At 46.3% G+C, this 27,445-nt stretch overlaps 1 protein-coding gene across 1 annotated transcript in view; it reads left to right on the top strand.

Moving 5' to 3' along the window:
• Positions 1-1,529: 1,529 nt before the first annotated feature.
• The window catches only part of RAB39B (RAB39B, member RAS oncogene family), a 44,115-nt gene continuing 18,199 nt past the window's right edge, over positions 1,530-27,445 (top strand). The window contains exon 1 of the mRNA XM_063937273.1: positions 1,530-3,207. Coding sequence (XP_063793343.1) covers positions 2,993-3,207 — 215 coding nt within the window. The 5' untranslated portion in view covers positions 1,530-2,992. The remainder of the gene's footprint in view (positions 3,208-27,445) is intronic.

The raw sequence follows: 27,445 nt of genomic DNA, 5'->3' as shown, positions 1-27,445 counted from the left end.
GGACATTACATCAAAGTTGGATCAGCCTGTAGTGTGTTTTTCCACTTTAATTTTGAGTGTGAATCCAAATCCAGACCTCCATGGGTTAATAAATTTGATTTCCATTGATAATTTTTGTGTGGCTTTGTTGTCAGCTCATTCAACTATGTAAAGAACAAAGTATTTAATAAGAATATTTCATTCATTCAGATCTAGGATGTGTTATGTTAGTGTTCCCTTTATTTTTTTGAGCAGTGCATGATTTTTTTCTCCATGAATTAACAGCCGTATTTAAGGCAAATGAAAAATATGAATTTTCAAATATGCTGTATTGATTGTGACATGGATCACTAGCCTTAAAGTGTTATTGTTTCACCTACTGAAACCACCTGTGTGTATACATATACATTTCTCTGACGTTTAGAAGGTAATCGTTGTTTTGGATTAAGTTTAAGAAATATATCATGAAGTAAAATTCATTTCACAGCTGTCTGTGCACATATATACTCTTTGCTGCTTTACAAAAAAAGACTGTACAATTAATGTATCATGGAGTTACATCAATTTTTCTAAGCATTATTCAGCTAATGTATATGATTGAAGACTTCTATAGCACTATTGACAGCAGGTTGTGGATATTCGAAGTATAAGCAAATTGGATCTAAAATAAATGGGGCTGTACCTAGTGCAACTATGCAAAGAGATGAATGCGGTTCCTTAAGCAATAGTGGTGGGGGCCAAGATTGTTTCTGAGAAGTGTAGCAGTCTCACTCACACATATAATTGTGAGATGACAATCATATGATCTGTCTCATGGATTTGATGAACAGACCACAAAAAAGGAGTACATACAAACTCCAACATTAATAATATATTGCTCGATTTGAGATACGTTTGGTAGTGGGGAATAGAGTGACTAGATCCCTAATAGACCTATTGGTAGGCTAATTGATATAAGGGACAACCGGATATACATACCAATATTTTCGCTCATTATTTAGCAATTCAGCCTGTTTTATGAAATGATGTCGCATTAAACCTAGTATTTTAAAATTAATTAATAAAAATTTGTTTTAAATTAAACAACTATTTCATAAAGAGTGCCCCAGAAAAGATATAGTCTTCTCTTTCTTTTTTTACATTTATTGTAGAAAAACTCTCTTCTTTTGCATAGTCTTTTGGACTAAATATCTGGGAGCATCGCCAACCAAGTGCTTTGCACAATTGAGCATTGATACAGCCCTATGTTGGTTTAAAAATACATATAAGGTAATTTATTTTTCAGTGCTGTTCCCAACACCCCCTCTTTTTTCCACCAATCAGATTCTACCTATGATTTAGAAACTGATTGGTTGATATGGGAAATTTCTGTGCTTGTGTTCTTTAAAGGGTTTGGTAGATCTCCCCCAAAATGACACTGATTAATATTCTGCATATGGTCATTTTATTTCTATGCATGAAGAAAATAACAGTTGGGTCAGTGAGCAATAGACTGCTTGTATAAACCTTGAGGGGGAGGGGTGCTGTAGCAATTGATGGGAAGGTGAAGTGACGTCAGCACGGAGTGCTCGCTGCTCTTCTGATGAATATGGTAGGGGCTGGCCTGGCCCTAGTAGGCTGGTGATTACGGCGGTTGCTGATGCCAATGATGAGTCAGAGTGTTTGGTGCTGATGTTGCTGCCATTTCATCACCAGCGCTGTGTGAGCCCAGCAGCAGCACATCTCCATCTTACAGCAGCCGGGGCCTCCCCGTCCCTGCATCCCATTGTCTCCCGGGCTCTGTGCAGCCTGCAGGCCCCCTTTTGCGGCTGTTTGCACCACCTCTGACTGTCCGTCCTCCTTCACAGGGGAAGGAAGGGGCTGTGTAGCCCATGCCTGCGGGCACTGCCTAATGCTGAGGCTGCATAACGGGGGCTGATGGAGCATCCTGAGCTGTATTACCCAGTATAGGGAGGAGGTAGGTGCCTGATCTAGCCCTGCACCCGAGGCCAGGCTCTGCATCTAAGGCTGGACAGGGTGTCTGCATTGTGCATAGGGTGTGTGGGCCAGGCCTAGCATTGTGTGGAGGAGAGACCCGGCCTGGCCTTGCAGTGACCGGTACAGCAGCCTTTTGCACAGGGCCCGGCATTGTCCGTGCAATCCTGCCTCCCCTTGTCGCTGTTTCACACCGCTCAGTCCAGCTACTCATCCCTACTGACTGCATTAGGCTGCGTGCCCGTACACAAGGCCCGTGCATAACAGGCCAGCACGCCCCGATATACCCATATAGAATAAGCAGCTGATGCAAAATGGAGTCTGTCTGACCTTAGGATACCACCCCCTCTCTCCCTGCCTCCCGTGCCTGTGACCAGGAAGCAGAGACCTCCCTTCCTAATTCTGCACATGGCTGTTCCCAGTGCACCTAGCACACACCTCCTCCTGCTGCTGCACACAGTCTAGTGTCAGCCCCTGTTCCCCTCCAGACCATTCTGTGTGTGCACATCGCCCCCTGCAGGTTACCATTGCTACTGCACTCAACATGTTTTTTTGGATCAACAATCTGAGCCAGGTTTATTATGGTAGGAAAGCTTTTGGAACATAACAAGTAGCTTTGGCACCTGTTCCATGGGACAATGACATTGTCGTTTCTGTTCATTACTAGTTAATCCCAGGAAATAGATACATCAAAGAAAACAGTTGCAGATGAAAGATATTTGTATTGCACTGTTGATAAGAGGTCTTTTCTGAGACTCCAGAGACATTTGGAATACATTTTGCACTGTGCTGGGGCTACAATAGTCATCCGCTAAGTGCTACAAGAAAGACTATATCCTACTTCTGCGTCTGTAGTATGCACAGGGCTGTAGAATGAACTTTGAATAACTACTACTAGGTGACAATTTGGCGTCTTAAGAAGCAATAAGAGATCTCTTGGAATAGAAATAGAAACCAGTGGATTCTACAAGAACCAAATCAAGTTGGTAACTTTGAAGGCTATAGCATCATAAGGGCAGCTTTAAATTAATCTGGAATAATGGAAGCAATCTGGTTGTACCAGTTCCGGCTCATCGTGATTGGAGACTCCACGGTGGGGAAATCATGTCTGATCCGAAGATTCACAGAAGGCCGGTTTGCCCAAGTGTCCGACCCAACAGTGGGAGTGGATTTCTTTTCACGGTTGGTGGAAATTGAACCAGGCAAGCGGATCAAGTTGCAGATCTGGGACACTGCTGGGCAAGAGAGGTTCAGGTAAGGGTCCTTGTACTCCTGCAATGTGTAGATTCTCTTAGTACTACTTTGTGGTGAAAAATTCTTCAAATATTGTATTGAAGAATATATGTAATAGCGTTTGATCGCGGCTTCAGTCGTCTGGCTGTCTGTTATTTCTCAGCTGAACTAATATTACAAAGACAGTAGTCTTGGGATGTATATGTTATATTCTACACATTGGTCAAAAAATGTCTTTACACCGAAAGGATGCAAGCAACATGAACAGGGACTCTGATATATATCAACTCGCATGCTGCGCAACCAGAGATGTAGTATTTGTCTTGGTGCGCCATCTACTGGATTGACATGTAAACTGAAACATCATGAGTCAAGATAACCCGTCTGATTAGTGATTGATATATACTGTAGTTAGATTGCCATGCAAAATAGAGCTTGAATATCTCTCAAGAGTCAGTTTTTTTTCTTTATTGCACCTCTCCCTAATGTAACATTGAGATCATACATACCTCAGATTCTATGGGACACTAAGCTATATAATACATTTATTCAGTAGTTTTTGCATGATACTAGAACGAACAGACAAAATTTTTGTTTTTGCTTTTCATTCATCTCCATTGTCCAGAAACAGTCCCTAGAACAGAGGCAAAACTACCATTGGAACTACCTGGCCAGCAATGACCATTTTCAGCAAAGTCAGTAGACTGGCTCAGCGAAGGGAGCAGGGTGGGCCTCACTGCCTGAGGAACCTGCCCCTTATCTTAGAAAGGCAGGGCTGACCCTGTGTGTGTGCAGCTGCATCAGTTTGCCATCTGAGCCGGACTGATAGAGGGTGCTGCTGCCTGTCAGCGCTGATGACCGCAGACGCGTAATGCTTCTAATTCACAGAGCTGTGAATTGTTCCTGAATCACAGCTGTCTGTGAATTAAAGGCAGGTCACGGCTGGTGTAATTGGTTCTGTCAGAGCCTGCTTGACTGAGTGCCGAACTGAGGAAAGCACAGGGAGTGGGGCCACCTCTCACAGACAGAGCAGTGGCCGCTGTGTTCCTACTGTTGGAAAATTATGGAGGTCATTCCGAGTCGTTCGCTCGGAAAATTTCTTCGCATTGCAGCGTTTTTCCGCTTAGTGCGCATGCGCAATGTCCGCACTGCGACTGCGCCAAGTAAATTTGCTATGAAGTTTGGATTTTTACTCACGGCTTTTTCTTCGCTCAGGCGATCGTAGTGTGATTGACAGGAAATGGGTGTTACTGGGCGGAAACAGGCCGTTTTATGGGCGTGTGGGAAAAAACGCTACCGTTTCCGGAAAAAACGCGGGAGTGGCTGGAGAAACGGAGGAGTGTCTGGGCGAACGCTGGGTGTGTTTGTGACGTCAAACCAGGAACGATCAGCACTGAACTGATCGCAGATGCCGAGTAAGTCTGAAGCTACTCTGAAACTGCTACGAGATGTGTAATCGCAATATTGCGAATCTTTCGTTTGCAATTTTAAGAAGCTAAGATTCACTCCCAGTAGGCGGCGGCTTAGCGTGTGCAATACTGCTAAAATCGCATTGCGAGCGAACAACTCGGAATGAGGGCCAATATGTTAGCAGGTTTTGAAATTGGAGAGTTATATAGGCACTCACCAGTGGATGACTCAAACTATGAACAGCCCAGTTACTTAAACAGTGGTGTTGGTTTATTGGTAGATAGCAGGTATAGCTATAGCCATACCCACTGTTACATGTAAACTGGTGATGGAGCAGAGCTGGAGCGGATTGGGGTTTCATTAAGCTATGGCGAGTGTATACTGCAAACTAGTAGCTGTGCAGGGATGCTGGAACAGCTTTATGGCAGGTGTTAACCAGCTGTGTTATAGGAGCTAAGTAGGAGACTTGGTTCTGCCTATCTCTGCTAGCCACTACTTCTCCCTGTCATCCTCTATCTCTCCCACTGGTATGTGGCATGTGAATTTGGGGTGGGTCAGAGGAGGGGGCCCAAAGTATGTTTTTGCATCTGGCCCACCACTCGCAAATTCTGCAAGTACCCTAGAAGTATATTTCACAAAAAACAGTGCTATGTAAAGACACAACCTTATATATATACACACACACACACACACATACATACATACATACATACATACATACATACACACACACACACACACACACGGGCAAAAAAGTATTTGGACAGCCACCGATTGTGCAAGTTGACCCACTTAAAAAGATGAGAGAGGTCTGTAATTTCCATCATAGGTACACTTCAACTGTGAGAGACAGAATCTGAAAAAAAAAGACAGGAAATCACATTGTATGATTTTTAAACAATTTACTTGTATATTCTTGTGGAAAATAAATATTTGGACAATCAAAAAGTTTAACTCAATACTTTGTAATATAACCTTGGTTGGCAATTACAGAGGTCAAACGTTTCCTGTAGTTCTTGACCACTATCTGTGTATTTCCTTCTCTCGAAGTATGTTGTCTCCTCGGGCACAGTTTTTAGACTGAGTCTGGTAGGAGGGGCATAGAGGGAAGAGCCAGCCTACACTGTTAATCTCTTAAAGTGCCAATGGCTCCCCATGGTACTAATATGGACCCCAGCATCCTCTACGGACTACGAGAAAAAGTTTTACTGTTAGGTAATTAAGGGGGTAATTCCAAGTTGATCGCTCGCTGCCGATTTTCGCAGCGCAAAGATCAGGTGAAAAATCTGTATTTCTGTGCATGCGTATGGGCCGCAATGCGCACGCGCGACGTACTGGTACAAAGCCCGTTGTAGTTGTGCACAGGTTCTAGCAAAGTTTTTCTTCGCACTGACGGCCGCAAGATTGACAGGAAGGGTTTTTTTCTGGGTGTCAACTGACCGTTTTCAGGGAGTGTTTGGAAAAACGCAGGCGTGGCTGGGCGTTCGGTGGGCGGGTGTATGATGTCAAATCCGGACAGGAATAGGCTGAAGTGATCGCAAGCGCTGAGTAGGTTCAGAGCTACTCTGAAACTGCACAAACTGTTTTTGCAGAGCTCGCCTGCACATGCGTTCGCACTTCTGCTAAGCTAAAATACACTCCCCAGTGGGCGGTGGCATAGTGTTTGCACGGCTGCTAAAAATAGCTAGCGAGCGACAACTCGGAATGACCCCCTAAAATCCTATTTATTTTTTTTGTTGAGAGTTACATGATTTATAAATATTTAAAGAAAACAGAATAGATTAAAATAAAAGCTAGGCTAGTACAATTTTTTGTGTCATCTAGTTTTAGATTTCATAAATGATTACATTTCCATCCAGTAAACGATTGTTTTGTTGTGTGAATTGATGCTCTCTGCTACATATAGTCATAATATCTAGTAAATAGCCTATAAAGAGTAATTACTTCAAAACCGACAGGCTACGTATGAACCTCCTGATGTCCATGTGGTTTCTAGACTCATGTTGACCACCAGGAGGCTTTATATGGTTTCTGGGCTATTTGTTGTAATATTTATAAAGTAAGTTAAGTCAATATATGTTTAAATGCCTGTAATTGATGTCCTTATTGGTACTTTGTAATATAGGGAACTGTTTACTAAGGCTTGGATGGAGATAAAGTCGCTGGAGATAAAGTACCAGCCAATCAGCTCCTAACTGTCATTTTTCAAACACAGCCTGTGGCATGGCAGTTAGGAGCTGATTGGCTGGTACTTCATCTCCAGCGACTTTATCTCCATCCAAGGCTTAGTAAATAGACACCATAGTCACATTAATAATAAATTGTTATGGGCCTAATGTAGTAGTGCAGAGAAACATTTTGACCTGTGATTTATTTTATAGGGTGTGAAGGTAATGACTCTTGGCTAGATGCTTGTTTAAGTGAGGAAGTAGTACTGGAGAGACTAAGCAACATAAAGATTAATAAATCACCGGGCCCAGATGGTTTTCACCCGAGGGTTATTATGGAGCTTAGGGCACAGCTAGCAAAACCCTTATACTTGATTTTCTATTGTTCAAGTAGATCAGGTATGGTACAGAGGGTTTGGCGTATAGCTGAGATAGTGCCATTATTTAAAAAAGGATCTAAAAATCATCCTAGGAACTATAGACCAGTTAGTATAACCTCTATAGTGGGTAAAATATTGGAAGAAATTTTGAGGGATAGCATAGAGGATTATCTGCGGAATACTAAGTTTATTAGCAAGAGTCAGTATGGGTTTGTGAGGGACAGATCGTGTGAAACTAGCTTAATTAGCTTCTACGAGGAAGTGAGCGATAATCTCAACCAGGGCAAAGCAGTGGATGTGGTCTTTTTAGATTTTGCAAAAGCCTTCGATACAGTGCCTCACAGGAGACTGATCATCAAATTTAGGAAAATTGGACTAGGAAATACTATTTGTACATGGATAGGTAATTGCCTGGATAACGTTACAACGAGAAGTGGTCAATGGGATGTTCTCCAGCTGGGCACCAGTAATCAGCGGAATATGACATGGGTCCGTACTTGGGCCGGTACTGTTCGGTATATTTATTAATGATCTAGGAATAGGCCTGGGAAGCATAGTGTCAATCTTTGCAGATGATACTAAACTGTGTAAGGTAATTCATTCAGAAATCGATGTGGAGTCTCTACAGAATGACTTACTTAAACTTGAAACCTGGGCATCTAAATGGGGAATGAGGTTCTATATTGAAAAATGCAAAGTTATGCACTTTGGTATTAAAAACAAACTTGCATCCTACACACTTAATGGGGAAAATATAGGGGGTAGCATTAGTGGAAAGATTTGGGGGTGCTCATAGATAATGTGCTTAATAACAGTACACAATGGGGGTCATTCCGAGTTTATCGCAAGTAGCAACTTTTTGCTGCTCGTGCGATCAACTTGACGCCGCCTATGGGGGAGTGTATATTAGCATAGCAGGGCTGCGATCGCTTTTGCAGCCCTGCTATGCTAAAAAAGTTTTGTGCAGAACAAGACCAGCCCTGCAGCTACTTACCCAGTGCGACTGATCCAGCGATGAAGGTCCTGGCTATGACGTCAGCCATCTGCCCTCCAAATGCATGGACACGCCTGCGTTTGTCTTACCACACCCGGAAAACGGTGAGTAGACGCCCCAAACCTCCTTCCCGCTGTTAATCTTCTTGCTATCGGGCCTGCGATCGCTTTCTTCGGTCCTGGCATCGTTGCCCGGCGACTGGCATCAATGGGCAACGACGCGAGTGCACAATGCGGTAACCACGCAGCCGCAGTTCCGACCTGTTCGCACCGCAGCGAAGAACTGCTGAGTGCGAATGGGTCGAAATGACCCCCAATGTCAAAATGCAGCAAAGAAGGCAAGTAAAGTCCTTGCGTGCATAAAACGGGGTATTGAGACAAGGGACAAGGATGTAATCCTGCCTCTGTATAAATTATTGGTACGTCCGCATCTGGAATATTGTGTACAATTTTGGGCACCATATTATAAAAAAGATAAACTGATTGAAGGGTTAGAGACACTGGAGTATGAGGAAAGGCTTACTAGGTTAAATATGTATTCCCATGAAACGAGGAGACTAAGGGGAGACATTATTAATATCTTCAAATATGTAAAGGGTCAATACAGAGCAGGGGATTTTTTATTAGTAGAACTCTGTATAGGACATGTGGGCACTCACTGAGGCTAGAGGAGAGAGAATTCCGTACAAAACGTAGGAAAGGGTTCTTCACAGTGAGGGCAATAAGGATTTGGAAATCCCTGCCGGAGAAGATAATAATGGTGGACTCTGTAAATGCATTTAAAAACGGATTGGACAGTTTTCTAGCTGAAAAAGGTATCCAAGGCTATAGCATTTAATATATTTGCATTATGTATATGGGAGTGATATGAAATATACTGTAGTTGTCAATAGGTACGAAATCATTATTTCGGCTGGTGCATTATAATGTGCACCTCTTAATAAAGAATACAGGTTGAACCCGATGGGCATTGTGACTCTTTTAAACCTCATTAACTACATTATGTTACTATGATTGTTTTAATTCTTTATTGTCAATTTGTTGGTTGTAGGCAATGTTGGGATATTGTACTCTTGGGATTGTTTTGTATTATTTGGGATAATGGGGGTCATTCCGAGTTGATCGCTCGCTAGCTAGTTTTAGCAGCCGTGCAAGCGCTATGCCGCCCACTGGGGAGTATATTTTAGCTTAGCAAAAGTGTGAACGCATGTGCAGCCGAGCTCTGCAAAAACAGTTTGTGCAGTTTCAGAGTAGCTCTGAACCTACTCAGCGCTTGCGATCACTTCAGCCTATTCCTGTCCGGATTTGACATCATACACCTGCCCACCGAAAGCCCAGCCACGCCTGCGTTTTTTCAGACACGCCTGCGTTTTTCCAAACACTGCCTTAAAACGGTCAGTTGACACCCAGGAACGCCCCCTTCCTGTCAATCTTCTTGTGGCCGTCAGTGCGAAGAAAAACTTAGCTAGAAACTGAGCACAACCACAAAGGGCTTTGTACCCATACGTCGCGCATGCGCATTGCGAGGCATACGCATGCACATAAATGCAGTTTTTTCACCTGATCGCTGCGCTGCGAAAATCGGCAGCGAGGGATCAACTCAGAATGACCCCCATTGACCAGTATAAAGCAACCACGGGGCTAGGTCTGTTGAGGAGGTGGGATCTCTCCTCATGGAGCCTTATTGTACGAAGTTGCAGCCTTCCTTACGTCTTTTGCTGCAGTTGTGTCTGAGTCCGGGGGCAGATTGGGAACTAAAAGTGGCCTTGTAAAATTTTGTAGAAATGGCCCGACATGGGCAGCACAAGAGGTATAACTTACCATGTAGCCATGGCAGCATCACTGGTATGGCAGAGTTGCTGTACTGCAGAGATGGAATAACAGAATGAATGGGGACCATGCAGTGTACTGAGAGCCTAATTCACACCTGATCGCTGGGATGTGTAGCAGAGCTGTACAAACTGATTTTGTGCAGTCTCTGCGCAGCCCAGGACTTACTTAGCCGCTGCGATCACTTCAGCCTGTCCAGGACCGGAATTGACGTCAGACACCTCCCTTCCAACGCTTGGACACGCCTGCGTTTCTCCAGGCACTCCCTGAAAACAGTCAGTTGCCACCCACAAACGCTCTCTCTTCTGATCAGTCACCATGCGATCGCTTTATTCGCATTATCCCGTCGCTATGCAACGATCCCCGTTGCTGTGGTCTGTCGCGCCTGCGCATTGCGGTGCATACGCACGCGCAGTTCGGACCTGAGCGCAGGCTGTGAGAAAACGCAGCCTAGCGATCAGGTCTGAATTAGCCCCTAAGTGCGGTGGGCTGCCTGTCATGTGGGGTACACATGACAACACACAAACAGACCCCACAGACACGCCAGCCTACCGGGGATATTCTTACTAGGCCCTAGGGCCAATCCGCCTCCTGCAGGGAATATACAAGTAACAGAGAAACTGACGCATCAATGGTCCTGTAACTGTAGGATTACATATCTTTGGAGCAATAATAATAATAATAATTTATATAGCGCTCTTTCTCAAACAGGACTACAAAGTAATAAACTGACAAATATGGTAGGACACCAACAAGGGTTAAGGAGTGAGACATCCACCCAGCAGCACTGCAGTCCCAATACAGTGCTGTGGGGCTGCAACGTGCCCGTATGCATCAAGCTCCGGAATGCAACATTTTCTGGAGCTTGCTCCCTATTGGCAACTCCTTCTATAAATGGCGTGGCTTATTTTACTGCAAACTTCCCCCGAGAGGGATCCAGGATTATAAACAGAAGAGCTGTCCTTTTGTGTTTTTTATGCATACATTAAGTGGCAGGATATATCGCATTAAAAATGCGATACATTATACATCCCACTTTGTACCTCAGCAGGCAAGTGCAGGTGAGTCAAGTGGAAGTGAAGACAGTTCAACACATAAGGGTGATCACACAAAGGCCGGAATCCTATTAGGTGCAATCCTTTTTCAGATGATAAAAACGGCCTGAGTTTTGACTGATGGTCATTATCACGCTATCCAATTATTGGCAATTTTATGAGCCGAAAAAGAACCCATGATCATGCGATAATACATGGGATCTGGGATAAGCTCCCGATAAGATGCTTATCACAGATTATGCTTTGGGTGCCTGACGTCTTCATGCTTTGGGTACCTGAGGTTCTAATGTGTACCGCGGTAACAATACTGTATGTCTGCCTATGGGCTACCATATCGTCCTGGTACACATTGTCTCTCTCTAACACAGTGGTTCTCAAACTTTGTCTTCAAGACACAGTTTACATTTTCCAGGTCATGAAATGAAAGCAGCTCCTTCAGAGGATATTTATAAAGAAAAAAAATGTGGATAATTACCACATGGATGTCTGCTCAGGCAAATTAACAGTATTATTCTCTGGTATTGCCAGCAAAGTACTAAAGCCCGCAGCTGGTATCAGATGGAGATATGAAATATGGATAAAGACTCATTACTGGTCCTCCCACATACAGAAGAATCCTCGTCTCCCTACCTATAGTAAATTGTGAGTCCAAGGAAATAATGAATACAGCTGCATTTTCTAAGTGAGTGAGATACTGGTAGAAAGGCCCTAGTAGTCAAATCTCCGTCATCAACATGATACAGCATACACTGAGCAATTAAGGAGGCCTGAGCAGTATATAAGTGTGCCAAACTAGCATTCAGTTCCACAATAATTAGAAAAATTAATGGTTTATGCATAGTCCTAATCAGAGTTGGCTGGTCCACAGGAGCACAACCCCCCTTCCACCCCCCCCCCCCCACCCCCCCGTGGGCCACATCCCCTCCAATGATCAGGTTCCAGACTGTGCACTTAAATTATACATTATACATATGTTACCTTATAGTGAACAGCATTATGGTGTATTTTCTACTGTGCATTGCTGTTATTAATCTGGTACATAATTATGCATGCACTAGCTGTATTTCCTATATATATTTATCAAGGTGCCCAGACCATGCTCTCATGAATTGATTAACCAGCTGTGTCTGCTTTATTCGCACCTGACCTATACTGCTTTCACATCGCTAAAGCAAGTCGCACCCGGGACTTGTCCTTCCCAGGTGCGCTTGAGACCCTTTTCAGACTGGTGCCACCAAATTGCCGGGTTGGTTGGTTACCTGTACGGTGATGTGTGCGGAGTTGGCGCCTGGAGATCAGATTATCTCCAAGCACCGCATGTACCTCTAGCGCATCTCCCTATAGTGTGAACGGGTCCTGGGTCGCATCGACCCGGTAATAACCCAGTTTTATTCCCGGGTTGAAATATCGGGTCAGGTGACCCGGGAAATCGGAACATACCTCTTGTGCGGTGTGAAAGGGGTATTAGACTGCGCTAGGTGTTCAGTGAAAAGTACTGTTCCACAAAGCAGATGCAGTTGGTTCATCAATGTTTGGTTTAGACAAAGCAGAAAGGAAATGAGAATCAGCCTGTTCACTGGAGTCTCTTATAGCCTCTAAATGTGCTCTATTAAAGGCCCTTTATAGAGCGACTCCAGTAATTGAACAATTCTCAGTTATATTACAAATTGCAGGTACAGATGGTTGTCCAATCTTTGGACTTGACTAATTTACTTGAAGGTAATTTGTTAAGAACTAAATCACTAACAAAGTAAAATCCCATTATAAGACTAGATAATCCTTTTCCAACCTCAAGAGTAAAAGTCATGACGCTGTCAGGAGGCTATTTCTGCAAAGGGTTCGAGCAGGGATCCCAATGCAGGAATTTAGAGGTTCTCAATACCCACAGAGGATGTTATTCAAGCAAACCTTGTGATACCAGAGGTAGTGACAACAAATTTGACATCCCCTGAAAAAGGGAAGGTATTTTGGTGAATGTATACCCTCTTTATACTACCCTAAGAAATTTCCTTTCTCCGTGGAAGCAATTAGCACAGATTGATGATTGCTAATTATAATGACTTTCAGCTAAATTTAACCTTAATTAATTTCCCTCATCAAGGGGCTCATTTATTAATGAGTTATAAAACTCTCTGTGAATGATAAAACTCGTTGTGTATGATAAATGGTGCTACAGCCAATCAGCTCCTTACTGTCATGTGTTTGAAAAATGACAGTTGGGAACTGATTGGCTGGAGCACCACTTAACATACGCAACAAGTTTTATCACTCGTACTAATGTAGAATTCAACCTGGTTAAAGGTAAAGATTCCAATTACAGATTTCATTACCAGGTCCTAGTAATTTTTTAGTTCCACATATACCCAGATATATAAACATCAGTCTGAGAAAGTCGCTCACTAATACCACTTTCACACCACATTTGATGGGTGTGACCCGCCTCGGTCCCTTTTACAGCGGCGTCCCCAGACCGGGTTCATGATGTTAGCGGTGACGCATGCGGAGGCGGTGCTTGGAGATCAGAAGATCTGCAATCCCCACCCGTCCATAATGTGTGAACGGGAAACAGGTTGCATCGACCAGGCAACCCCTTCACACCACACAGCGACCAGGGTTGAAATACTTGGTCGCTCAACCCGGGATATTTCCCCTGGGCCCTTTCAGACCACACAGTAACCCGGGTTATAAGCTAGCGGTCTGAAAGGGGTATAATTAGTGAACTCTCTCTGCCTGAGAGGACACAACAGTGACACAGGCCTGCAGTGTATCACTCATTAGTGTGGACGCACTCTAATGCATACCTCCCAACTTTCAGCGCAGGTGATTCGGGATTTGCCGCGCTGGAGGTGCAGCCGGAAAAGGGATGTGGCATCAGAAGGAGTGGGCATGGCTCCAGATGGAGGGCGTGGCCTAGTGCAGCAACTTCCTTTTTCATCATTTTGGGGGGGTTCCCTGAGCAGCTGGGCAGACCCCGGCAAACCCTCCCTGCACTGATAGATGCTGTACGCAGGCGGCATCTGCCCCGCCCGCGGGACATTGCGACCTGCGGGATGGACAGCGGGACAGTCTCCAATTAGCAGGACTGTCCCGCTGTATTCAGGACAGTTGGGAGGCATGCTCTAATGAAAACAGAATGTTCATGACAAGATGACTACTTCTGGACAGTGTGCGCTAGACATCCTCCCCAGAGGCTGTGGAAATGAAGTAATCTGCATGCCCAGACAGTCTATTCTTGGACTTGTTGTACCACATCAATCAAAAATTGGATATCCTAAGTACAACTAGAACAACTGCGTATTATCTCTCAGCATTATTCCAAATTTTCTCTTACGTCCTAGAGGATGCTGGGGTCCATATTAGTACCATGGGGTATAGACGGGTCCACCAGGAGCCATTGACACTTTAAGAGTTTTACAGTGTGGGCTGGCTCCTCCATCTATGCCCCTCCTACCAGACTCAGTTTAGAAAACGTGCTTGGAGGAGCCGGTCACAGCTAGGGGAGCTCTACAGAGCTTCTTTTAGAGTTTGTTATTTTACAGGGAGGCTGCTGGCAACAGCCTCCCTTCATCGAGGGACTAAGGGGGGGAGCAGTGTCCGCCCTGCGGGGTCTGAGCCACTGTCTCCGCTGACTGGACACTGAGCTCCAGAGGGGATAGATCACTCCCCGCCGCAGGGGAACGCTCACCCCAGCAGCATGCCGCCACAACCTTACAGAACTGAAGTGTGGCGAGTGAGTCATCGGCTCCCTAACAAGCAGGGAGCCGATGGGAAGATGGCGGCTACAGGTTGCGCTCCAGGGGCTCAGCCGTACTTGGTACGGCGCTGTGAGGGGCGCCCTGAGCCGGCGCCTTAACCCTACACTGACCAGAAAGCCTGTCGGGGTCTGCGGATCTCAGCCAGCACAAAATCCTCAGGCAAGTATAATCTTGGAAGAGCGGGAAGACAGTGCCATTAAGGGGGCGGAGCTTCTCCTCAGAGCGGACCCAGCAGCATTCGGCCTAATTTTCCTGCCAGCAGACACGCTGCCAGTGGAAGAGCAGTCCCTCCAGAGCACCTCCAGCTATCTGTACGGTACCAGGGGGTTGTAGAAGGGAGGGGAGGCTGTGTAAAGACTGTGTCACCTATTAAGGGACACAGTCAGCGCTGGTTAAGGGTCTCCCTATACCTATATAGCACTGTGTGTGGGTTGGCTCCAATCTCTGTGTCTCTCTGCCATTCTTGCGGGGGAAAATCTGTACCTGTACCTGCCCTGTACCCTGTGTGTATGTGGGGTGTACAAACAAACATGTCTAGAGACTCTGGGGTATATTCAATTAGGGTCGGATCCATTCTGACATGCATTTGTTGAAATGGATCCGACAACCCCTATTCAGTCTCATCTCAATTCGACTTTTAAAAAGTCGAATTGAGATGAGGGACCCAGAGGAGGGGGGGGGGGGGGGGAGACGCAGAGACAGCTGCGGGCAGACGGAGGAGATCAGAAGGACGTCTCACAGCCGTCCAACCTCACGGCAGTGTCCACCCGGCTCCAGCAAGCGTGACCTCACTTGCTGGAGCCGGGTGCACGCTGCCGTGAGCGGCGCGGCTGTCAGACTTCCTGCTGCAGCGCTGTGCTGTAGCGCTTCTCTCCCCTGTATGCCCTGCGGCTGTTCCCAGTCTCCCTGCGGCTCCCCCGCCTCTCCTCCTCTGAGTCCCACTTCTCAGTCCGACATTTTTTTATGTCGGACTGAGATGGCCAAAAAGGGGGCAAAAACCTGTCGGTTTTGGCCCCGTTTTCTACACAAGCACGTGGATCGGCAGCTATTCCGCCGATCCATGTGCTTTTCGACAAGTCGAATTCCTCGACTTGTCAAAAAATTTAGGGTTTGATTGAATAGGTCGAATCACGATTCGACCTTAGAAAGTCAAAAACTGCCGTCTTTTCGACAGACGGCAGCTTTCGACTTCAATTGAATATACCCTCTGTCTCATATGCTGCAGAGGATTTATCTTCTCTGGAAGATCCCATCCCAAGTAATCAGGATTGCACTGTTGTAGCGCAGATCCCAGCTAGAGAACCGGAGTGGTTAGCCTCTGTTAGAGGTGCTATTTCTCAGATTTCTGAAAGGGTTGCAAGGACTGAGCATGCAACTCAGGTATTGCAGTCCTCTATGGCAGTATGGTCCGATACTTCTCCCTCGGGGCCCCCTGCGGTACATTCTCACAAACGTGCTCTTGCCCAAATTATGCAGGATGACACGAATACCGATTCTGACACAGCAGACAGTGATGGGGATGTGTCGAGGGGGACGGCATCACTTGCTAAGGGGGTGCAGTTGATGATTGAGGCCATGCGGGATGTGTTACATATTTCTGACACACCTCCTGAGCAGGTTTAGGAGGCCTTTTTCACAGACAGTAAGAAAGCCCCTCTCACCTTCCCGGCATCTAAGGAATTAAATGCTATATTTGAAAAAGCCTGGGAAAACCCAGGGAAAAAATTCCAGATCCCTAAAAGGGTTCTGGTTGCTTTTCCCTTCCTGGAAGATGATAGAAAAAAATGGGAGTCCCCGCCTATTGTTGACGACTCTATCTCTAGGCTGTCAAAACAGGTGGTCTTACCAGTCTTGGGATCTACCGCGTTGAAAGACCCGGCAGATCGCAAAGTGGATGCTACGCTCAAATCCATATACACGGCTTCAGGGGCTATACTGCGGCCTACTATTGCCTGTGCATGGATTTCAAAAGCTATAGCAAAGTGGTCAATCACTCTGCAGTAGGACTTGACTACGATGGACAAAGGTGACGTTGATTTATTTTTACGTAACATACAGGATTCAGCAGGGTTCCTGGTAGAATCCATGAAGGATCTGGGTTCCATGGCTGCGGGGATCTTCTCCATGTCCGTCTCGGCTCACAGGGGTCTCTGGCTGCGCCAATGGTCTGCAGACGTGGAATCCAAGAAAAGTGTGGAGAGCCTACCCTATACAGGTGAGGCTCTGTTTGGGGAGGCGCTGGATGCGTGGATTGCCACGGCTACCGCGGGTAAGTCTCCTTTTCGCCTCTCAGCTGCACCGGCTACGAAGAAGCCTTTACTCCCAGCACGTCACAGTCATTTCGTCCCGCTAGGCCTAGAAAGAACAAGCCCTCTCACACCTTCTTTAGAGGTGGTCGTGCCAAATCCAAAAAGCCTGCTCCCGTAGTTTCCCAGGACCAGAAGCCTGCTTCTGGTACCTCAAAGTCCTCAGCATGACGGTGGACCGCAAAGCCTGGAGGTAGGTCAGGTGGGAGCAAGACTCCGGCATTTCAGCCACGTCTGGATGTCGTCTGGCCTGGACCCCTGGATTCGGGATAGTGTCCCGGGGGTACAGGCTGGAGTTTCAAACTCTCCCACCTCACCGATTCTTCAAATCAGGCTTGCCGGCAGACAGAGCTATTCTACTGGACGCTATCCGAAAATTGATAGTGTCCGAGGTCATTGTTCCAGTTCCACCTCATCAGTTGAACAAAGGTTACTATTCGAACCTTTTTGTGGTACCGAAGCCCATCCGTAAGGCCAATTCTGAACTTGAAATCTTTGAACCCCTATCTCAGGGACTTCAAATTCAAAATGGAGTCTCTGAGAGCAGTCATCTAAGGACTGTCGGAGGGGGAGTTCCTGGTGTCCCTGGACATCAAGGATGCGTACCTCCATATTCCCATTTGGTCGCCGCATCAGGCTTATCTCAGGTTTGCACTGTTAGACGATCACTATCAGTTTCAGGCACTGCCGTTCGGTCATTCCATGGTACCGAGGGTCTTCACCAAGGTGATGGCAGAGATGATGGTTCTCCTCTGCAAGCAGGGGGTGAACATAATTCCATATCTGGACGATCTGCTGATCAAGGCATCGTCCAGGGAGAAGTTGTTAAGATCCATTGCTCTCACGATGCATCTGCTCAAGTACCACGGTTGGATCCTGCACCTTCCAAAGTCTCATCTGGAGCCGACAAGGAGGCTGTCTTTCCTGGGGATGATCCTCGACACGGAGGTACAGAGGGTGTTTCTACCAGTGGAGAAAGCGTTGGTGATTCAAACAATGGTCCGGGATGTCTTGAAGCCTGCCCGGGTATCGGTTCATCAGTGAATCCGCCTTCTGGGGAAGATGGTCGCCTCCTACGAGGCTCCAGTACGGAAGGTTTCATGCTCGATCCTTTCAACTGGATCTCTTGGACCAATGGTCGGGATCTCACCTACACATGCACCAGAGGATACGTCTGTCGCCGAAAGCCAGGATTTCGCTCCTCTGGTGGCTACAACTATCACACCTTCTGGAGGACCGAAGGTTCGGAGTTCAGGACTGGATTTTTCTAACCACGGATGCAAGTCTAAGAGGTTGGGGAGCAGCCGCTCAGGGGGAAACCTTCCAAGGACGATGGTCAAGGGGGGAGTGCCTTCTTCCGATAAACATACTGGAGCTAAGAGCCGTATACAATGGCCTTCTTCAAGCAGCACACCTTCTACAGGATTGGGCTGTTCAGGTTCAGTTGGACAACGTGACCACAGCGGCCTACATAAACCGACAAGGCGGAACGAAGAGCAGGGCTGCAATGTCAGAGGTGTCAAGAATCCTTCTCTGGGCAGAAAGGCACACTGTAGCGATATCAGCAATCTTCATTCCGGAGGTAGACAACTGGGAAGCGGACTTCCTCAGCAGACACAATCTCCATCCAGGAGAGTGGGGCCTCCACCCGGAGGTGTTCGAGGAGGTAACCGGTTGGTGGGGGGTTCCTCACATAGACATGATGGCCTCCCGCCTCAACAAGAAGCTGCGGAGGTACTGTTCCAGGTCGAGGGACCCACAGGCAGTGGCAGTGGACGCACTGGTAACACTGTGGGTGTTCACGTCAGTGTATGTGTTCCCTCCACTTCCTCTAATTCCAAAAGTTCTACAACTTGTAAAAAGAACAAAAGTTCTGGCAATCCTCATTGCTCCAGAATGGCCAAGGAGGGCTTGGTACGCGGATCTGCTGGATCTACTGCTGGAAGATCCAAGGCCCCTACCTCTTCGGGAGGATCTTCTACTGCAGGAGCCGTTCGCTTATCAAGACTTACCACTGCTACGTTTGACGGCATGGCGGTTGAGCACCAGATCTGGGCTCGAAAGTGTATTCCGAGCGAGGTTATTCCTACCCTGATACAGGATAGGAAGGGGGTAACGTCTAAACATTACCATCGAATTTGGAAAAAATATGTGTCTTGGTGTGAATCCAAGAAATTTCCTGCGGTGGAATTTCATCTTGGACGTTTTCTCCTTTTCCTGCAAGCAGGTGTGGATATCGGCTCCATCAAGGTCCAGATCTCAGCTTTATCCATTTTCTTCCAGAAACAATTGGCTGTCCTCCCTGAAGTTCAGACCTTTTTGAAAGGGGTTCTGCACATCCAGCCTCCCTTTGTGGCGCCAACGGCACCCTGGGATCTTGATGTGGTGTTGCAGTTCCTGCAATCGGAGGAGGCTGAAATCAAGTTTCTCACGTGGAAGGCGTTAACTTTGTTGTCCTTGGCTTCTGCTCGACGTATGTCGGAATTGGGAGCTTTGTCTTGTAAAAGTCCCTATCTGGTCTTCCATGAAGATAGGGCGGAACTCAGGACTCGTCCGTAGTTCCTTCCTAAGGTTGTGTCGGCTTTTCATATCAATCAACCTATTGTGGTGCCAGTGGCTACTGACTCTACAATTGCTTCAAAGGCCTTGGATGTTGTGAGGGCTTTGAAGATTTATGTGAAGAGGACGGCCTCGCACAGAAAATTGGACTCTCTGTTTGTCCTCTATGATCCCAAGAAAATTGGGTGTCCTGCTTCTAAGCAGTCGATTTCACGCTGGATCAGGTTCACCATCCAGCATGCACATTCTACGGCAGGATTGCTGTGTCCAAAATCTGTTAAGGGCCACTCTACTCGTAAGGTGGGTTCTTCCTGGGTGGCTGCCCGGGGTGTCTCGGCTGTACATCTTTGCCAAGCAACTTCTTGGTCTGGCTCGAACACGTTTGCTAAGTTTTACAAGTTCGATACTTTGGCCTCTGATGACCTCAAGTTTGGTCAAGCAGTTCTGCAGGAGCCTGCGCGCTCTCCATCCCGTTCTGGGAGCTTTGGTATATCCCCATGGTACTAATATGGACCCCAGCATCCTCTAGGACGTAAGAGAAAATAGGATTTTAATTACCTACCGGTAATTCCTTTTCTCGTAGTCCGTAGAAGATGCTGGGCGCCCGCCCAGCGCTTCTTTATTTGCAATAGTTATTTGGTTCAGTACTGCCTGGTTCCTAGGTAAGTTCTGCGTTTTTTACTGTTTCAGTACTGTTTCAGCTGTTGCTGAGTTTTCCAGCATGTTGGCCGGATTTGCCTTGTTGTGTGAGCTGTTATGAATCTCGCCACTATCTGTGTATTTCCTTGTCTCGAAGTATGTCGTCTCCTCAGGCACAGTTTCTAGACTGAGTCTGGTAGGAGGGGCATGAAGGGAGGAGCCAGCTCACACTGTTAAACTCTTAAAGTGCCAATGGCTCCTGGTGGACCCGTCTATACCACATGGTACTAATATGGACCCCAGCATCCTCTACGGACTACGAGAAAAGGATTTACCGGTAGGTAATTAAAATCCTATTATCTTTTAATCTCCCTAATTGTATTTCGGAGTGTTAACAGTACTTTTATTTTCTAGACAATTAAACTGCCTTTAAATGCAAACTTCAGCCCTCCTTTAAGCAAGGTACACACTAGAACGACATCAGACCGATTTGCCATTTCGTAACAATAAATCTCTTATATCACTCAGTGTGTACGCTCAGTATGTACGCTTATGCGGTGGCATGTGACATCGTCAGGTTTGATGTGCCGCACATCAAACCTAGAGCTATCGATAGCGATTTGGTGGCTGTCATGCAGTGTGTACGGCAAACCGGACAACAAACGATATGTCAGACAGATTTGATGTCACCTTCATGCCACTCCTTAGAACAGGCTGCCATGAAGGTTGCTCTAGTGTGTACAGGAGCGATGATAAATAGCATGCGACCAAATGATGTGATATATCATTTGGTCGTTAGCAAGATTGCAGTGTGTGTACACTCAAGTTCACTTGTTTTGGGTTCAAGGGAAAGCGGCAGTTAAGACGGACTGATTGCTGGTTGTTTCTGTGTGTACCCAGCTTTAGCATGTAAGTCTTCATAGCCAGGGCCCTCTTTCCTCAGGTTGATCCCCTAGCACTATCCTGGCTTGCAATGCTCCTGGTCTCCTGTCTCCCAGTATTTCAACCACTCTATCCCCGTGTGCTCGCCCATCACTGGGTACAATCTGACTGAGTGATGATTTCCCTTAATCTCTCCCTGACTCATCTACACTTTCCATCAAGATACATCAAGTTACGTCATCGGACCCTTATCTTTCTCCGTGTCATATTCACTTCCTAATTTTTTTTTTAATTTTTTTTTTGGGCTGTAACTGCATTTTTTTTTTTTTTTAATTCTTTATTTTCATTTTACAATATAGAACATGTTCCAAATATGTCAACAAACATATCAAAAGTAGAACGTAGACAACAGTCTCATATCTTATCAACTGTAGTTATAAAACCTCAATAAATGGTTGCGAAAAGGAACGATTAACAGATTCATATATATTATCTCAAACTGCATAGCATTCAGCAGAAGTCACAGAATCTGAAATAAAGAGCAACCCCGTAACAATATCGCTTAGTAACACAGTATTTAAACAAAGTGTGAGGTAGTAAACATTTGGAAACAAACAAAAGAGAGGAGGACAAGGGGAAGAAGGGAAAAGGGAGAAGAGAGATGGGGGGGGGAGAGTATATAGGCCACGAACGTAAAACATTTAGAGGGCACTGCGGAGGCCCCAACAACCTCCATCATTAGTGTGTATCAGGGTGCATAGTCAGCATAGGTCTTAGTGGTTTTAAAGTCAATCCAAAGACACCAGGTAGCTATATAGTCTGAGTGTTTGTCTAAGGCGGCAGAATAAACATCTTCCATATGCATGTAAAAATCAATGCGTTGGAACCACTCCCATATTGTCAGTGGGTTGGTGGATCTCCAGTGCACCGGGAGTACAGCTCTTGCCGCGTTATTTAAGTGCTTAAGGAGGGACTTCTTGTAGCGGGACAGGGGTATATCTGAATGTGATAATAGCCAAAAGTCCGGGCCCGGTGGAACTGGGCCTCCCAAAATCTTTGTTGATAGATCCATAATTGTATTCCAAAATGGGGCAATTGACGGGCAGTCCCACCATATGTGGATCAGTGTACCAGTATCCCTACTACATCGCCAGCACAGAGGGGAAACTGAGGGGTAAAATTTATGTAGAAGAGACGGGCATCTATACCATCTCGTCAGTAATTTGTATTGTGTTTCCACAACGTCTAGGCTAGTGGAGCATTGTGCCATAACCCTGCAGTGTGTGTCCCATTGGATCTTGAGTCCCCGATGCATTAAATCTTTATCCCAGGCATCACAAAAAGAAGGGGCCGTAGGAAAGGAACCCTGTTGAAGAATCTTGTAGGTACCCGACACTACATGTGAGGGGGCCATCTCTTGACTGCACATGGATTCAAAGGGAGTGAGAGCCTTATAAAGGTCTATCGTCTCTCGCTGTGAGGTAACAAAGTGGTGTACCTGAAGGTAGAACCAATAATCTTTAGCTGGTATATCGCCCGTTTTCTGTATTTCAGAGAACGTTTTGAGTTTGCCATGTGCAAGCAAGTGAATTACCCTAGTTACACCCGCCTCCTCCCATCTAGAAGCAATCTTAATAGACCTTCCCGGGGGAAATATCGGGTTGTCGAAAATAGGCATAAGGGATGTTCGTTTAGATGAGATTCCCATCTTGTAGCGAAGCGTCCGCCATAAAGCTAAGGTGGGCCCCACAGTGGGATGTGATGAGCGACCAACTCTAGGGGACCAGGGCACTGCCTGTAGGTTAAGATTGGTGGAAGAAGACTCCAGGTCAACCCACTGCTTCCTATGGGAAGTGGGGCGGGACCAGTCCACAACTCTATGTAATAGTGTGGCATGGTAGTATGTAGTAATCATAGGTAATTGTTGTCCGCCTTGAGATTTCAGCCTAGATAGATGGCTATGCTTGAACCTAGGCTTCCGACCGCCCCAAATGAAATGGCTTATCGCCTTGTGAGCTTCAGCTAAGAATTGAGGGGGAAGTTTCAAAGGGACGGTTTGAAAAAGGTATAGCAACCTGGGGAGAACGTTCATCTTCACTATATTTATACGGCCTAGCCATGAGAACCTCTGCGTGAGCCAGTGCCTCATCTCCTGTCTCAGTTTGCGAAGTAGAGGGGTATGATTAATAGTAGCTATAGTGTTGAGTGCCGATGGGATTTGAATTCCTAAATATGTGATATGGGATTTTTGCCATGTGAATTGGAATGATTGCGACAAGAGGGATGCCGTGGCAGGTGGGAGCGTGACATTCATTGCCATGGATTTCGAATAATTAATTTTAAAGTTCGACATGTCTCCGAACCGCGCGAACTCTTTCATAAGGTTGGGTAGTGAAATCAAAGGATTTGTTATGACCGCCAATAAGTCATCTGCAAAGAGGGCCAGACGATGGTCAGTTTTGCCCACCTGCAGGCCCGCAATGTTAGGGTTGCATCTAATCGCACGAGCCATGGCCTCCATGCATAGAACAAAAATTAGGGGTGATAGCGGGCAACCCTGGCGTGTGCCGTTGGAGATTGATATGGGTTCAGAAAGGACGCCATTCACCCTAACCCGAGCAGACGGGGCTCTATATAATGAGAGAATCCTCTGCAGGAAAACATCTCCCAAACCCAAGCGCCGAAGCATTACCTCCATAAAATCCCAATCTACCCGATCAAAGGCCTTTTCTGCGTCTGTTGAAAGGAGCATGAGGGGAGTATCGGTTATCTGCGCGTGCGCTATCAGATCAATGACTCTAATTGTATTATCTCTTGCCTCTCTGCCCATAACAAAGCCGACCTGGTCAGGGTGTAGTATATCTGGCAGTAATGGCTTAAGGCGATTAGCCATGGGTTTTGCAAATAATTTAACATCTACATTTAATAGCGATATCGGCCTATAACTGGAAGGGCGCGTCGGGTCTTTAGAGTCCTTTGGGATGACAGTAATATGGGCACTCAAGGACTGGCTCGATAAAGGAGACGCCGATGATATGGCATTGCAGGCCTGCAGGAGAAGGGGACCGAGTTTATCTTGAAAGGCCTTATAATATGTGACTGGGAAACCATCCGGCCCTGGGCTTTTACCGTTAGGAGACGACTTTAGAGCAGCCTGCAATTCTTCCCCAGTAAAAGGGTCATCTAGGGCCCGAGCAATGTCCGTTGGAAGAGTCGGGAAAGTGACTTCCTCCAAAAACTGCTGTATGTTATATTTGTGCTCTTTGCGTGCAGTTAATGTCCGCGTAGAGGTCAGGTTGTATAAGGCTGAGTAATAGTTATGGAAAATCTCCGCTATCTCTGTATCAGTGTTCCGGGATACCCCGTCAGCACCCGTGAGTTTAGGTATGTACGTTAGAGATCTCTGAGCTCTAAGAGCACGAGCCAGAAGTCTACCGGGTTTGTTTCCCCATCTATGATATTTATGTCGACATTTACGGAACGCCCTGCGGGTTCCGTCGCTGAGTAAAGTAGCAAGAGCTTGCCTCGCTGTTTGGAGTTCAGCAAATGTGTTTGACGCCAACGTGGACTTATGAGTCAGTTCCAGTTTTTTTATTTTCTCTAGTAAGGCGTTTCTACACTCAACCTTCTGTTTTTTCAGGCGCGAGCCTAGTTGTATGCACTGGCCTCTAATCACACATTTATGTGCCTCCAATAATGTAACCGGGGATACATCATCAGTCGTATTCAAAGAGATGTAGTCGTCTATTGCTGTCTCAATTTGGGCTCGGCAAACAGGGTCTCGAAGGAGTTGTTCATTGAACCGCCAGCGCCAGTGTTTGGGGGGGGGGTGGCGGAGAGAAAGTGTGAGTGTAATTGGGGCATGGTCTGATATTGTTATTTGGCCGATAGTTGCATCAATCAAAAGATCCAGATGGGCATGGCTCACGCAGAGGCAATCTATTCGTGAATATGAGTTATGTGGGGGTGAGTAAAAAGTAAAGTCTCTATCTGAAGGGTGCAGAAGACGCCAAGCGTCAACCAGTTGGAAATCATGCAGAACAGCTCTAAATCGTCTGGACTCTCTAAGAGTATTCCGTGGGGACCCAGAGGAGGAATCCAAGCGGGGTTCAAGGACCCAATTAAGATCTCCTCCCACTACCAAGGTACCCATCAGGTTTTGCTCTATTAGTTCTAATGATTCCCTAAGAAACCGAGTTTGTCCTCGGTTAGGAAGGTAGAGATTCACAAAGGTGAATGTCTGATGGGCTATGGAAGCTCTAACCAGAATCCCCCTCCCATCACCTATCAACATTTCGGAAACATCTAGCGGTCTCAGATGCTTGGCAAAAAGAATGGCAACACCCCTAGCCTTCGCTCCAGAATAATCGTTAAAGTAACCATTGGGAAAATGACGAGAGCGAATACCCGGGGAGGCCCCCTGCTTGAAATGTGTTTCTTGTAAGAAAACAACCTCTGCTCCATCAGTATGTAAGGTGTGTAGTAAGCCTGATCTCTTTTCTGGGATATTTAAACCTTTCACATTGTATGAAACAATTTTTAAGCTAGCCATATAGAAAAGAAAGCATGGATCAACTGGCTGAACGATATGCCTTGACTACGATTCCGACAGATTGCCGCACCATAAATAACCTGGAATTGGTAGTGGCACGGGAGGGGGGGGGGGGTAGGTGGGTAAACACATGAGGAAAGAAAGGAAGACATAGCTATTTTAACATAGAAAAAGAAATGGAGAAACCAAAAAAGAAATATAGACAACAACATATAATAGCAGTCTCTGCATTGATAGCCATGGGTATAAATTGCGCATCCCATGGTCTAAGAAATGTACAGCAGAGAGGGGGGTCCAAAGGGTGATACCGGGTTCAACAATTTTAGATAGTTAAGTAAAAGGGTATTTTAAAGGGATACATCATGATCAGGAAGGAAATGGGCGGAGGGAAACCAATCAACCACCTCCTCCCATCTCGCCACCCAATCCCACTCAGCCCACAAGAAGCCTCCCAGGTTAGGTACGTAATTAGCTTCTAACATTAAGACACTAGTAGGCAATCTCTGGGCAGTTGAAGCTCATATATTCAATAACCAGTAAAAAGATCTATGTGAGCCTTCAGTGAGGTAACCTAAAAAAGGATATCACAATGTAGGATGATAAACGCGGTCATGAAATCTCAGATGTTTCATCAGTTCTGCCAGTCCGATTGCGTTGTCTGGAGGCGCCCACTCTTTTCCAAGGTTCCCTGCGAGGAAGTGCCGTAGTGGGAAGCTGCAGGGGGTCCGTCCAATTTGGCAGTGAGATTAACGGTAGACCCAATGCGTTGCAGAATAACGGGACACCTTCATAGTCCTCGAGAACATATCGGTTCCCATCTCGGGTGACTTGGACGCTTAAAGGAAAGCCCCAGCGGAATCTAATATCCTTTTTTCGAAGAGCTTCCGTAAGGGGGTGGAGAAGACGCCTCTGTTGTAGGGTCACCCAGGAAAGGTCCTGGAAAATCTGTATGTGGTGGCCTTTAAAATCTATGGTCGAGGCCTGTCTGGATTTTTGTAGAATAGTCTCTTTCACTTGAAAGTAATGTAGTCGGCAGATGACATCTCTAGGTCGCTCCGTGGGCGCTCCTCTCGGTCGTAGTGCCCGATGTGCTCTGTCAAACACTATTTGAGAGCTGGGGTCGGCACCAAGAAGGCCGTTGAATATTGTAGTCAGCGCCGCAACCAAGCCCTGGGGCTGCACATCTTCGGGTAGACCTTTGACCCTCAAGTTATTCCGCCTACCTCTGTTATCTATATCGTCCAGTCTACGTCTCATTTCAGTGGTGGTACGTGAGTATCGAGATACAAGATCGTGGAGGTCGGCGAGTTTAGAGTCCGTCTCATCTCTGTGATCTTCCAGGTCGACCACTCTGTTTGCTACTTGCGTGAGATCAGACTGGATGGTGGAGAGACTCGCTTGTAGGGAGTCATGAATTCTTTTTTCCATGTTGGACAAATCTTGTTGGATGTCTTGGCGAGTCGGAAGAGAGCGTAGCTGTATGAGGACCGCCGCCATATCGGCAGAGTCTTTACTGACAGACCCAGTTTGGCGATGTTTTGGAGAGGGCGGGGCCTCGGTATCCTCCATGATGGTTGACGATAAGGAGTCAGTGAGAGGGGTGGAGGTGGTGGGTCAGGAACGGGGGTGCCAAATAGAGTATGAAAGGCTGCAGCTTGTGTGGTTGCGGACTTGGCTTTTGATGCGTTACCAGAGCGGCGCCGTCTTGTCATTTGTCTGAGTGAAGAGAG

Source organism: Pseudophryne corroboree, chromosome 8 (assembly GCF_028390025.1).
Source record: "Pseudophryne corroboree isolate aPseCor3 chromosome 8, aPseCor3.hap2, whole genome shotgun sequence".
NCBI classification, from domain to species: domain Eukaryota; kingdom Metazoa; phylum Chordata; class Amphibia; order Anura; family Myobatrachidae; genus Pseudophryne; species Pseudophryne corroboree.
This window is presented reverse-complemented; position numbering and strand designations above follow the sequence as displayed.